Below are 12,137 nucleotides of genomic sequence, written 5' to 3' on the forward strand. Positions count from 1 at the left end.
ATAAAGAAGATGTGAGATATATATATATATATATATATATATATATATATATATATATATATATATATACAATGGAATATTAGTCATAAAAATGAATGAAATCTTGCCATTCGCAATGACATGGATAGAGTTAGAGGGTATAATGCTAAGTGAAATAAGTCAGTCAGAAAAAGACAAATACTATGCAATTTCACTCATATGTGGAATTTAAGAAACAAAACAAATGAGCAAGGGCAAAAAAAAAAAGAGAGAGACAACCTAAGAAAGATTTTTAACAACAGAGAACAAACTTATGGTTACCAAAGGGGAGGTGGGTGGGGGGATGGGTGAAATAGGTGATGGGGATTAAAGACTGCACTCACCATGATGAGCACTGAGCAATATACAGAATTGTTGAATCACTGTATTGTACACCTGGAACTAATATAACACTGTGCGTTGACTATACTGGAATGAAAATAAAAAATAATAAAAAAAGAATATTCATATAGCCAAAACTTGGAAAGCACTCCATGTCCTTCAACAGTAGAATGGATGAGCAAATTGTACAGTCATACAATGGAATCTAGCAGTTGCCTGCAACATTATGAGTGTATTTCAGGTCAAGAATGTTGAACAAACAAAGCAAATTGAAGAAGAATACTGTGTCAGTCTATTTACGTGAAGTTCAAAAATATGCTAAATGACATATTGCTTAAAGACTCAAATATATGTGGTAAAATTGTAAAAACAAGAAAGTGACTGACCATCACATTTGGACTAATGAGTGCTTCTGAGAGGAAGGGAAGGGTAGGGGATGTGGTTAGGAGGACTCAGGGGGCTTTCAAAGTTCTTGGTAAAGTTCTCATTCTTAAACTGGGTGTAGGTGATAACTGGGTGTGCACTGTTAACATACCCATGCATATTTTATAAACTTCTCTTGTATCTACTCACTAATTAACAAAAACAAAATAAAAAAAGATAAGACAAATTAAATGATAAAAAACCCCTCTAATATTTTTTCTCCACACCTCAGGGGGTCATGCTGCATACTCCCAGGGTATAGGTATACCCAACTTTGGAGACCACTTTATTATAATATAATATTTGTATTGTTCTTTTATATTATTATAATATATACAATTTATACATATTATTTATATCTAAAATTATAGAAATAATTAGATCATTATATCATATGATATATATCACATATATTCATGACACGAAATAGCATATTGTGTACTATTATATTATATATCATATGATATAATGATCTAATTATTTCTATAATAATTTCTATAATGCACTACTCTATTATAACCTTTTTATTCTAAAGGATGAGGCTTAAAAAGGAGTGTTTGTAGACTGAAAGCGAAGTAGGGGATGGGAGGTCGGGCTCGGCTCTAACAGTGGCGTGAGAAATGCTGTAATCACTCACCCAGTGAGGTGTTGCCCGAGATGAGAGGGGCTTCAGGATGTTTGGCTTTCAGCTCCAGGAGATCCTTGAGGGTGCCAGGGGAGATCCAGGTAACCCTCTCTCCACAAAAGGTCAGGGTTTGTTTTTATGGCTTCTCTGCCATTCTCTAAGTGCAAAGGACAAGTGTGTCTGCACATGCGCACACCTGCCTTCCAGGTTCCCCGAGGGAGGTATATTCCTCTAGAGAGATTGCAGGAGTCCCGGGGTCCATTTGACTGAAAAGACTCACTACACTCATTGACTAATGCCTGTATTTCCATAATTAGATATTCACTTCTTTAACTTAAGACTTGTTAATATATGTAGCTCTTGGCAGGCAAGTGATGATATAGGTTGGCACCTGTCAATGATACTTCATTATAGATAATTGAACACAATTCAGTATCATGGCCTTAAAAATCATAATTATACTAATAATCCTAAATTAACATCGTCAGCCTGGACTTTTCCTCTGAAATCCAAACTCATAGATCTGAATGAGAACTTGATGTCTCCTCTGAGATGTCTAATAGACATCTCAGATTTAACATATCCCAAACGGAACTCCTCATACCCCATCCTTTCTGAAGCCCCCCAAAAGGATCCCCCACCAAAAAAATACCCTGCTCTTCCTGAGGTCTTCCCCTTCTCTGTCAATGGCCACTGCCCTTCCTTCAAAATATATCCAGAATCCACTCTCTTCTCAGCTACATGCTGGCAGCCTGGTCCAACACCACCATCTCTCAGGATAGACCTACCACCCTGACGAGGCTCACTGTTCCTTCCTGGGCCCCTCACCAGGCTCTTCCCATCCCAGCAGCCAGAAAGATCCCAGATCCCATTACAACATTAATAGGAACCTGCCACTCCCCCGTCCAACCTCCCTAATCATTTCTCATTTCTCACGGGGTAAAAGTCAGCAGCCTAAGTCCTTGTGGTCTGTTCCCCAGTGGCTTTCTGACCTCGTTCACTGTGCTCCAGCCAGGCTGCACCCTGCTCTGCCTCTTGGTCAGGGCAGGCGCTCTCCTACCCTTGACCCCTTTGCACCTGCTGCATGCACTGCCTGGACTGCTTTTTCCCTACGGTCGAGGCTGCTCCCTCACTTCTGGTGAACTTTTTTCAAATGTTACTTTCTCAGAGAAATCTTTTCTGGCCAGTATTCCAGCTCCCTTCTCAGTTTTTTTTTTTTTTCCTTCTTACCACTTCTCACTGGCTAACATGCTGTATCTCTTATCTATTATCTTGCTTATTACCTGTCTCTCCTACCAGATGACAACCCCCTGTGGGTAGGTTTTGTGTTAGTTTTGTTCCTTGCTCTATATTTAGTACCTAGAACAGTGCCTGGCAAGTTGGTGGATGATTGATATTTGTTGAATGAGTGAATAAACACATCAGAACCCCTTCAGAAATAGGTATTTTATAGAATGGGACCACTAGATGCCAGAGAGGATAAAGAGATGCTGATAGAGGGAAGGGTAGGTCATAGGGAGCGCCCTGGAAGTACTTCTTGGGGTCAATGTACTAGTGTGGCTGGAAGACCAAGTTAGAAGCTGAGCAAAGCTGGATGGCTAGGACAGTCAACAGAAATGCTGCAGATGACAACGGTGAGCATAATGACGAAGTCATTCAACAAAGAGCCTCAGCTGAGGCTTCAGGGAGCGTGTCCAGGGCATCAGCCAGGGAGGGCTTGCTGACCTGGGTGGGGACAGGCTTCTTGATGTGACCAAATATTTCCACAGTTTGACAACTTTGCAGGAAGGAAAGGTGGTTTTATAAAACTTAGTTTATAATCAGTGACATTTGAACAAACACATAAAGCACCCAACTTGTCTTACCAAGAGTTCTGGGGGAAATATGAGCTCCTGGGTAGGGTCCAAGGGCTGGAACTCAACTTCTGCAAATAACTCTGTGCAAATCTTTATAAAGGGCAGAAGATGGTCTTGTCAGCCCAGCTAAACCAGAAACAGCATTGTAATTCTTTACATTAATTAGGCAAAATGAACATAGTCATAATTCTCCTACTCTCCTAATATGAGAGTAATGGGAAATAGTTCAAACCAAATCAAAGTTTTAAATAAGAACCTTGTTGTAAGAGAAATACTGATTTGCCCCTGATATGATACTAAGGAAAAGAGTATTCTTTGAAATAGTTCAAAGAGTCCCCTGTGAAACACCAAGGCAGTATATGAGAAATTATCAGAGGTCAATAAGTCTGGGGACTCATCTTCACTGGGCCCCAGCCACTGTCCTCTCACCAGTCAAGTCAGGATTCAAAATGCTAAAGGCTCTAAGAAGTCCTGAAGTTTAAATAAAAATGACTCTAGACATACATGCCTATGCATAAACCACCCCCACTAATTTTAATAACAATAGCTAACATTTATGGAGTGTTACATTCCAAGTGCTTTTACATGTATTAATAATTTGTTTAGTCCTCACAACAATTATATAAAGAATGTAAATTATCATCTCCATTTTTACCAATTAGGAAACTAAAGCACAGTGGAAAGTTACACAAACTCTAATCTTGTCTGAAAGAGATCTGTTTTAGCTTTGGAATCACTTACTCCCAGAAAACATTCCTAAAAACATGCAGCAAACTGGGAGAACCATGGGAAGCAGAGCTAGAGGTCTGTGTATTGGAGAAGAACATGGGTAGACATCAGGGGCAGATCTGGGTTCATTCTCAGCTCTGCCACAATTTGGCTCCCTGACCCTCCCGAAAGAAAGGTACTTAACCTTTCTAAAGATAAATGGAAATAATGTATATTTAGGGTAACTTGTGACAATTAGGTGAAATGGATTGACATTTGTCCAACACTCCCCCTCTTTTTCTGTTTCTCTGGGGTCTTCCCAGGTTCCAGAAGAGAAACTTGGAACTGTTCCTTATAAAGGCTCTTAGTAAGACCCCAGATTGAGGAATTACAGGCCAACGTCTCAATGATCAATTTTTGCATTAGCTAGAATTAGAAATGTAGGCAGTACCTGGGGGCAATAATGCGGTATGTCTTTAAAACCTAGGAATAAGCTGGTGTGTGAGAATGAAAATGTAAAAAAAAAACATACAGAGTCAGATCTGAGGAATTAAAGTTTCACCAAACAGGTGTTAGACCAGGGCTTAATAGCTGGTCCAATAATAGAAGATCTTAACATAGCTTTAAGAGAAGGGAGAGTCATGGGGCAGACCCCTGCCATCCAGCTGGTCTACCCTGGTGGAAGAGAGGGGTCTTCTGCGGTATTACCCTTAAGATTATCCAATTGCTTTGCATCCATGTTCACTAAGCAACCTCATTATAATGGAACTTCCTATGTGTGTTTTCCTATAGGGAAAGGACATGCAGCTCAGTGACCATAAGATCCACTTTATAATTGGGTTTCTGTAAATGAATATTAGGGCACATTCCGGTTTAAATATCATGTTCTTTTGAGTTTGGTTAAAGTGAGTCAGGTTGTCCCCAGAGCCCAGTCATTACCCAGATGGACTTTCTGAGGCCACAAAATCAAGGATAATTGTATTGTATGACAAAATCGAGGATAATTGAGTGTATTGACCCCTCTGAGGCACACTGATCCTCTGTGAAGTGTTCTTGGAGGGTGCAGTCTACCTTCTTTGGCAATAACCCTCTATTTCTCTGCACATCTTCTTCAGACTAAAATGAGGTGACAGTGGGAGGCCAAGACCTTCTTCCTTAAAGGTAGGTGTGCGGGATAGAAATAGATACAGCAGGGGGATGATGGGCTTGGTTTTGTCTAAGGGCAGCTCTGTTCTCTCAGATTTCCTTGTCTATGGGGAGCGGACCCTATTTTATCCTTATTCCAACTTCTCTGAGTAATTCCTTTAAGAACTTGGCAGTGGGTCTTTTTTGGAAACTACTATCTCTCAGAGAGCAAAGCCAGAGACCGCAGTGTTTCCGGCTAAACTTCCCAGCTGTGGTGATCATGCCCTTGCCATGTGACTTTAGACAGGCTCCCTTCCTGAGGTTGCAGTGCCCTCTCTCTGCAAAGGAGAGGACGTGGTGATAAAGGACAGCTCTGCCTGAGTGGGGCCAGGCACAAAACCCCCTTCCCACCCAAGGATGGGACTCACCAGAGTTGGGGCAGGTCTTTTCCTCTTTTATGATTCCTTTAATCATTCTCTAGAATATATAAGATCTAGCAATACTGAGTGGGTTTATGTTTTCTCATTTCATCCTTCCAGAGACTGAAGGGGAAAATCAGAGCCTGGCTTCGAATCACCCTGTTATCAGGTTCCAAATGAAAAGTGCTTTATTCATGCATGTGCTCTGGAGATTTGAAAGTAATGCAGAGTATGACCATCAACACTGAACAAGCAAAGTTTAACAGGGGGCCAGCATTAAGCAATACTCTCAGGGAGAGGACGAAACAAACAGGGACTCACGTCACTTTCCCTGCGGAGTGAGGAAGAATCATTTTCTCCAGGACCCAAGCAGCATTTTCCTGTTCCTTTCTGTTGACAGCCATTTGACTCCTAGGACAGTGAAATGCCTTTAGATGAAAAACTTTTTAATAGGTAAATGGGTGTGTGCCTCGAAAGGCTTGGCAATTTAAATGAGACGCCAGACTTTTTTTAGTCATTTTTGGTGGTTTCTGTTGGAACAGGGATAATCACAAGATCTTTTGCTTTATTTCAAATATAGAATGATTGGGGCGTCTGGGTGGCTCAGCCGGTTAAGCGCGGGCCTTTGGCTCAGATCATGATCCCAGGGTCCTGGGACTGAGTCCTGTATCAGGCTCCCTGCTTAGAGGGGAGTCTGCTTCTTCCTCTCCCTCTGTGTGCATGTGCTCACTCTCTCTCTCTCTCCCTCAAATAAATAAATAAATTTTTTATGAAATATAAAATATGATGTATAATATATAGAAAAATATAATATATAGTATAATAATAATTTATATAATAATAAAGAATATAAAGAAGCATAAAAGAAACTCTAATTACCCTATTCCACTGATAATATTTTTATATATTATATATGTACTATATTTATAGTACAATATACTTTTTATTTTGCCTTTTTATTCATTTATTTGCCTATTATTTTGTTCATTTATGTGTTTATTTATTCATTTATATTGTGAATCCTTTTCCATATCATTAAAATGTCTTTTTTTTAAATTTAAGTTTAATTAGTCAACATATAATACATCTAAAATGTCTTTAAAATATAATTTTGCTGATCATATAAAAGTCCATCTTCTGGCTATTCTATCATATATTCATATATATTTATATATAATATATATATTTATATACATATATATTCATATATATATTCAATATATTCATAACATTTGCTATTGTTATATACTTAGGTTTTTTCCCTTCATTGTATAACTATAAAAAACATATGAACATTTCTGTTCATTACATGGACAGCTTTGTGTACGTCTCTGAATTTTTTCATAGGTGAATTCCTAGTGGTAGAATTAATTGATATGATACCTGTTAGGGAAATGATGATTTAATCATTCTCTAGAATATATAAGATCTAGCAATACTGAATGTTATCATTTATATAAGGACCTTTCAGACAAAAGAAAAGAAAAAAATAAAGAAAGATGGAGAAAAAAACCTATTTTGGAACCGGGTCTTCTAGACATTTGGGATCTGCATGGGACTGACTGGGAATGAATGGACAGTTGAATTTCACAGCAGGTTTCCATTTACTGGTTCTTTCATTTCCCATTTCCTCCAAATTTACCTCTTGTGTCTTCTTCCTTAAATAATTTCTCCTCAGTATCTAGTAAAATACTTTCTTTCAGATACCCCAGTTCTCTGCCCAAATGCCTCAGGCTGCCATCTTCCTAACTGTCCAAGAAGCAAAACCGTCTGGGCCCAGCGACCAGAGCTTCCTCTCTTACTCAGAGCTCTGAGAGCATCCACGACGGGCCATGAATCAACTATAACAGAAACAGCCCATCTTCTCTTGACCTAGTAGATGTGAGCCTCGGGTATTTCCATTGGGGCCCAGTTTATTTCACCCATTAAAGTCCCTGGGGCTAGCTGGCTGCAGGTGGATCTCTGACCACATTTTTGCCTTTATCCCCAGAGTCTGTGCCTGGAAAGGTGGATAACATCCATATTCCAGAGAGAGGGAGGTTTCCTTTAACTTCCTTTATTCATATTTGACAAGTGCTTCACTTACACTGGCAATTTAATGGGTTTACAAGCTATTCATTTTATTTCTCAGCTTATCAACTTTGGCTCCCCCGTGTGGCCGCAGAAGTCTGGGACATGCGCCTACGGGGGCTTCCTGGCTCTGGGGAGAGGGATACACCTGCTGGTCCACTTCCAGGCCCACCTCTGCTATTTGTGGAGCGAGGGTAAAAGTATAAATGGATGCCCCGGCCTTGGCCTGCTGCCCTCCTCTTCCCACCCTGGCTCTGTTCTGAACTGAGGGGCCTCAAACACCTGTGTGAACCTCCCGGCCTGAATGCCTTAGTTCCATCCACTCTTTCCAGAAACAGCCAGTTGTTGGCTGCCCTCTAACCTAGGGGGTACACACTGGCTGTTATGATCTGCCCTAGGAAGATGGGCTCAGGAAGAGGTTGGTGTTAGGCCTGGGAATGGGGTCAAGACCAAATCTGGAGCATGGTCTAGAAAAGGGTGAAGGGTCCAGCTAAACAAGTCACCTTGGCTCCATTGTCTCCTGAGAATGGCTGGAGGAGGGACCAGCAAGGGGCCTTTCCAAATGTGGAGTCCCCCTTGCTTGGGAATAAGGGCAGTACTGCCCACATCCATCCTGCCTCAACAGCACCGTCAGTAAACTGTAGCCACTAAGTGCCAGCCAGAACTTTGCTACATGCTTTGCCAATGATTTCTCATTTGATCTTCACAGCAGCCCAGTGAAGCACCACATTTTATCTTATTTTATTTTATTTTATTATTTTAAAAAGTTTTATTTATTTGTCAGAGAGAGAGAGAGCACAAGCAGGGGGAGCGGCAGGCAGAGGGAGAAGCAGACTTTCCTCTGAGCAAGGAGCCTGATGTGGGACTCGATCCCAGGACCCCAGGATCATGACCTGAGCCGAAGGCAGACACTTAACGACTGAGCCACCCAGGTGTCCATCACCCCATTTTATGACGGAAACTCCCTGTGCTCTTGTACTTGGGGTTGAATTTTGGATTCTACACTGCATATTTGGTTTCTTTACCTGCTTACACTTTCCCAGCCAGTCTGAATTCTTGGAACTACCCTTGCCTCCCCAAAGCCAATTCCACACCTTTTCTTGTCTCCTTGGGTTTGCTGGAACCCTACTACCTGTGCTGTCCTGGTGCCTTGCGTAACTAGTCATGGAAGATACCTGGATGCCTGCTTAGATCACCTGCCTGCCCTCTGTGGTGGGGTGTGCAACACCAGAGGTGGTGTAACTTTCACCCTATCCTCAAAAAATAGCTAAAATTCTCAGGAGTCAGTTGAGACTAACTCACATAGCCTCCCTTATAGTCTGTTTAGATGATCTAAACAGTTCAACCCCTGTATTCCCAGCCTTGACCAGCTGTCACTGTCATTCGTGCTCTGTAGGGTGTCCCCAGTCACCTACTCACCACACAGAAGGTCCTTCCACTTGCGAGAATTGGCTGATAACCCAGTGCAGCGGCACAGATTACCTTATCAGAGAAGAAGCATGCTTATCAGTAGGCTTTATTTTCACTAGTTTCTTTCCAAAGTTAAAACAGACCTAGTTTTTTGTTTGTTTGTTTGTTTTGAGAGTGTTTAAATATCTGCCAGACTGTCCAATGCTTTTTTCCTCTTCTTTGAATATGAACCTTCCGACCACATCAATCCCAGTTTTATTTTCTGTCCTAAAGCAGATGATCATCCATCTGGTGAGCTCACTTGCATCCATCTATTAGTTTATTCATTCATTCAACATGTGTCTATGTAAGATACAGGGGATCCTAAAACAAGAAAACATAGGCAAGTTCTAAGGCATGGTATGATTTTCTGTAATGGGGCAGAGAGAGCAAAGGAAGCAACTGGTAGATTACAGGGTGTCTGTGCTCACCCTTCAGGTCTCCATCTAAGAATCTGTGTATCTAACAGATGACTTGTTTAGAGACTGTTGACACCTGAGAATGGTGTTTATTGATCCTGCAAAAGGGATATGAGTAGGTACTCCTCTCTAGTAACTTAAACTCATTTTTAAATTTAAAAGTGTCCTTTCAATATGTGAAGGGCTCTGTTGTGGGTTGAATTGTGTCCTCCAAAAAAGATATGTTGAGGTTCTGACACCTGGAACCTATGAATGTGACCTTATTTGGAAATAGCACCTCTGCAGATATACTCAAGTTAAATTGAGGTCATACCGGATTAGAGTCCATCCTAATCCTTATAAGGACTAGTGTCCTTATAAGAAGAGGAAAATTTGGACACAGACACAGGGGAGAAAGCCCATGAGGAGACAGAGGCAGAGACTAGAGCAATGCATCAAGAAATGCCAGGTTGGTTGTCAAGCACCAGAGGCAAAGAAAAGGCAAGGAGGTGTCCTCTTTTAGAGCTTTCAGAGGGAGCACGGCCCTGCTGACGCCCTGGTTTCAGACTTGTAGCCTCCACAGCTGTGAAAGAATAAATTCCTGTTGTTTTAACTGACCTAGTTGGTGACACGGTGATGACAGACCCAGTGAAGGCAGCCAAGTAAGTCAATGGATAGAGAACTCAGGTGTCACGAGGTGTGTGTGGCCTCTCCAGCAAGTGCTCTGCCATTCTTCTCTGCTCCTGGGTGAGCTGTAGCTACTTTAGAAACAACCAGGGGGCCCTTGAGTGGGGCTGAGATGACCTTGTGAGTGGGGTGGAGCAGCCTGAAGCGTGTGGTGGTTTTTTCCATGTCAGCCCTACCTCCCAGGGCTTCCATGAGCTGCTCCTCTGAGGGCTGCGGGTGGTTCCTAAGCAGTGTGTACATGGACATCACCATCCCAGGGGTGCAGAACCCACACTGGGTGCCATGGCTCTTGGCAATCCTCTCCTAGAAGGACACATGCATGATCACAGGCCTTTCTGTTGTCACCACTCCTCACCAGAGTCCCCATCTGGCACCTCCCTTATCATGCTGGAACCCAGTGCCTGAGCAGTGCACCCCTGCCCTGGCTCAGAGATGGCCAGCCATCCCCTTTCCTATGCTGCTCTGGAGGAGGTGACTCAGAAGCCATATTCTATCATTATAATCATCTCTCAAGCTCAGATGCCCAGATCCTTCTAACTGGGAGTTAACAGTGTGCAGCTTCTATTCCCAGAGTGAGAATTGTCTGGAAATCAATAATTATAAGGAAAGTATGTGTATGTTTTAGAAATGATTTTCTTGAATACCTCCACATCTCGTCCAGCTTAATTCTGACCATGGGGCCACCTCTTTTTGATTGATTTGGAGACTATTTACTGTTGACCTCACTTTACCTTCTTCTTTAAATTCTTTTGTGTTGGCTCAAAAGGAGTTCTACTTTCAAAGAGCCAAGATTTTTGTCTGTGTCCTAGATCCTTGCTATTTAAAGTGTAGTCCATGGACCAGTGGTGTCGGCTCTACCCGGGAGCTTGTAGGAAGTGCAAAACCTCAGGCCTCTGCTCCAAAACTCCTGACTCAGAATCTGTATTTTTAACAAGCTCCCAGATGATTCTTAGCACATTAAAATTTGGGAAGCCCTGTTCTAGATTTCAGAGTGTTATCCTCTCTGATCTCCCCAGACATTCTAGTAAATTCTGCTCGGTCCTTGGCCTTTGCTGACCTTTCCTGGAATTGATTCTCATGTTGTGAAACCCAGAGACTCTCTGGGCTCCTCCTGCTGGAAGCACCTGCAGTCCTGGTGGATCTGAACCTATGATTCTCCAGTTCTCTAGCTCCCTTCTTTGTGACAATGACAGAAGAGTGGATGTGTTTCCTGCCAACGCTTAAAACCAGCCTCTGTGTTCCAGCTTCAAGTTAAGATTTGGAGAAATGATTGTCCATGTGCTCTGGTACAGTCAGCCTCAGTTCTGATTTTACTCCCAAGACCTCCTATGCCACAGGGAATGATCCTGAGTTTTATCTTGTTCGCCTCTGACATTTTATCCTATGAATAATATCCTGTGTACAATATACTCCAGCCTATAGTCACATAGGCATCAATGTTTTGATAATCCTGCTTATCATTCAAGTGGAAAAAGTAAGAAAAAAAGATGATCATCTAATAAAATGTGGATGGATTTCCAGCTTTCTTTAAATCACCTCAGTGTTATTATCTTGATCAATATGCATCCAAAGCTTCTACTTACCTGATTACAACCTAGAAGCTCCAGGCAGCAGAGTCAACACAGCATTGGTTAAAAAGAAAAAGTTAAGAAGTGAGAAAACTACAGTGTGCTCTTACCTGCACTTGGTGAAGCCTGGTGTTGATGCTTCCAACACCTTCCACGGTGGTGACAGCAGCCCCATACAGAGAGCAGATGGGCACCAGGCATGCAGTAATGGAGAAGTGTCTTCATATGAGCAACACAAGGAAAATCAAGGAGAGTAACACAGTCCTGCCTCTTGGGGAATCTGGGACCCAAGAAGGGCAGCAGAAAACTCCCCAAGCCTGTCATTCAGCCTGGGGGATGGGGAACTGGAGGGGTGACAGGGAAGGAGAATTTAGAGTCCTCTCTGCTGACACTGTACTATCTGTAAGAATTGAGGATCCTTAGAGGGAACCTGGGCATTCTGAACTTCA

At 42.1% G+C, this 12,137-nt stretch overlaps 1 protein-coding gene across 1 annotated transcript in view; it reads right to left on the minus strand.

The window, feature by feature from the left end:
• LOC114225222 (aldehyde oxidase 2-like) overlaps positions 1-12,137 on the minus strand; it is an 80,544-nt gene that overhangs the window by 63,280 nt on the left and 5,127 nt on the right. Inside the window, 7 exon segments of the mRNA XM_028124739.2 lie at positions 1,421-1,565; positions 3,274-3,354; positions 5,838-5,927; positions 9,006-9,047; positions 9,049-9,068; positions 10,297-10,423; positions 11,799-11,907. Coding sequence (XP_027980540.1) covers positions 1,421-1,565; positions 3,274-3,354; positions 5,838-5,927; positions 9,006-9,047; positions 9,049-9,068; positions 10,297-10,423; positions 11,799-11,907 — 614 coding nt within the window.

The sequence above is a fragment of the Eumetopias jubatus genome, unplaced genomic scaffold, assembly GCF_037043125.1.
Source record: "Eumetopias jubatus isolate StellerSeaLion01/CBP00866 unplaced genomic scaffold, mEumJub1_p1.0 scaffold_3, whole genome shotgun sequence".
NCBI classification, from domain to species: domain Eukaryota; kingdom Metazoa; phylum Chordata; class Mammalia; order Carnivora; family Otariidae; genus Eumetopias; species Eumetopias jubatus.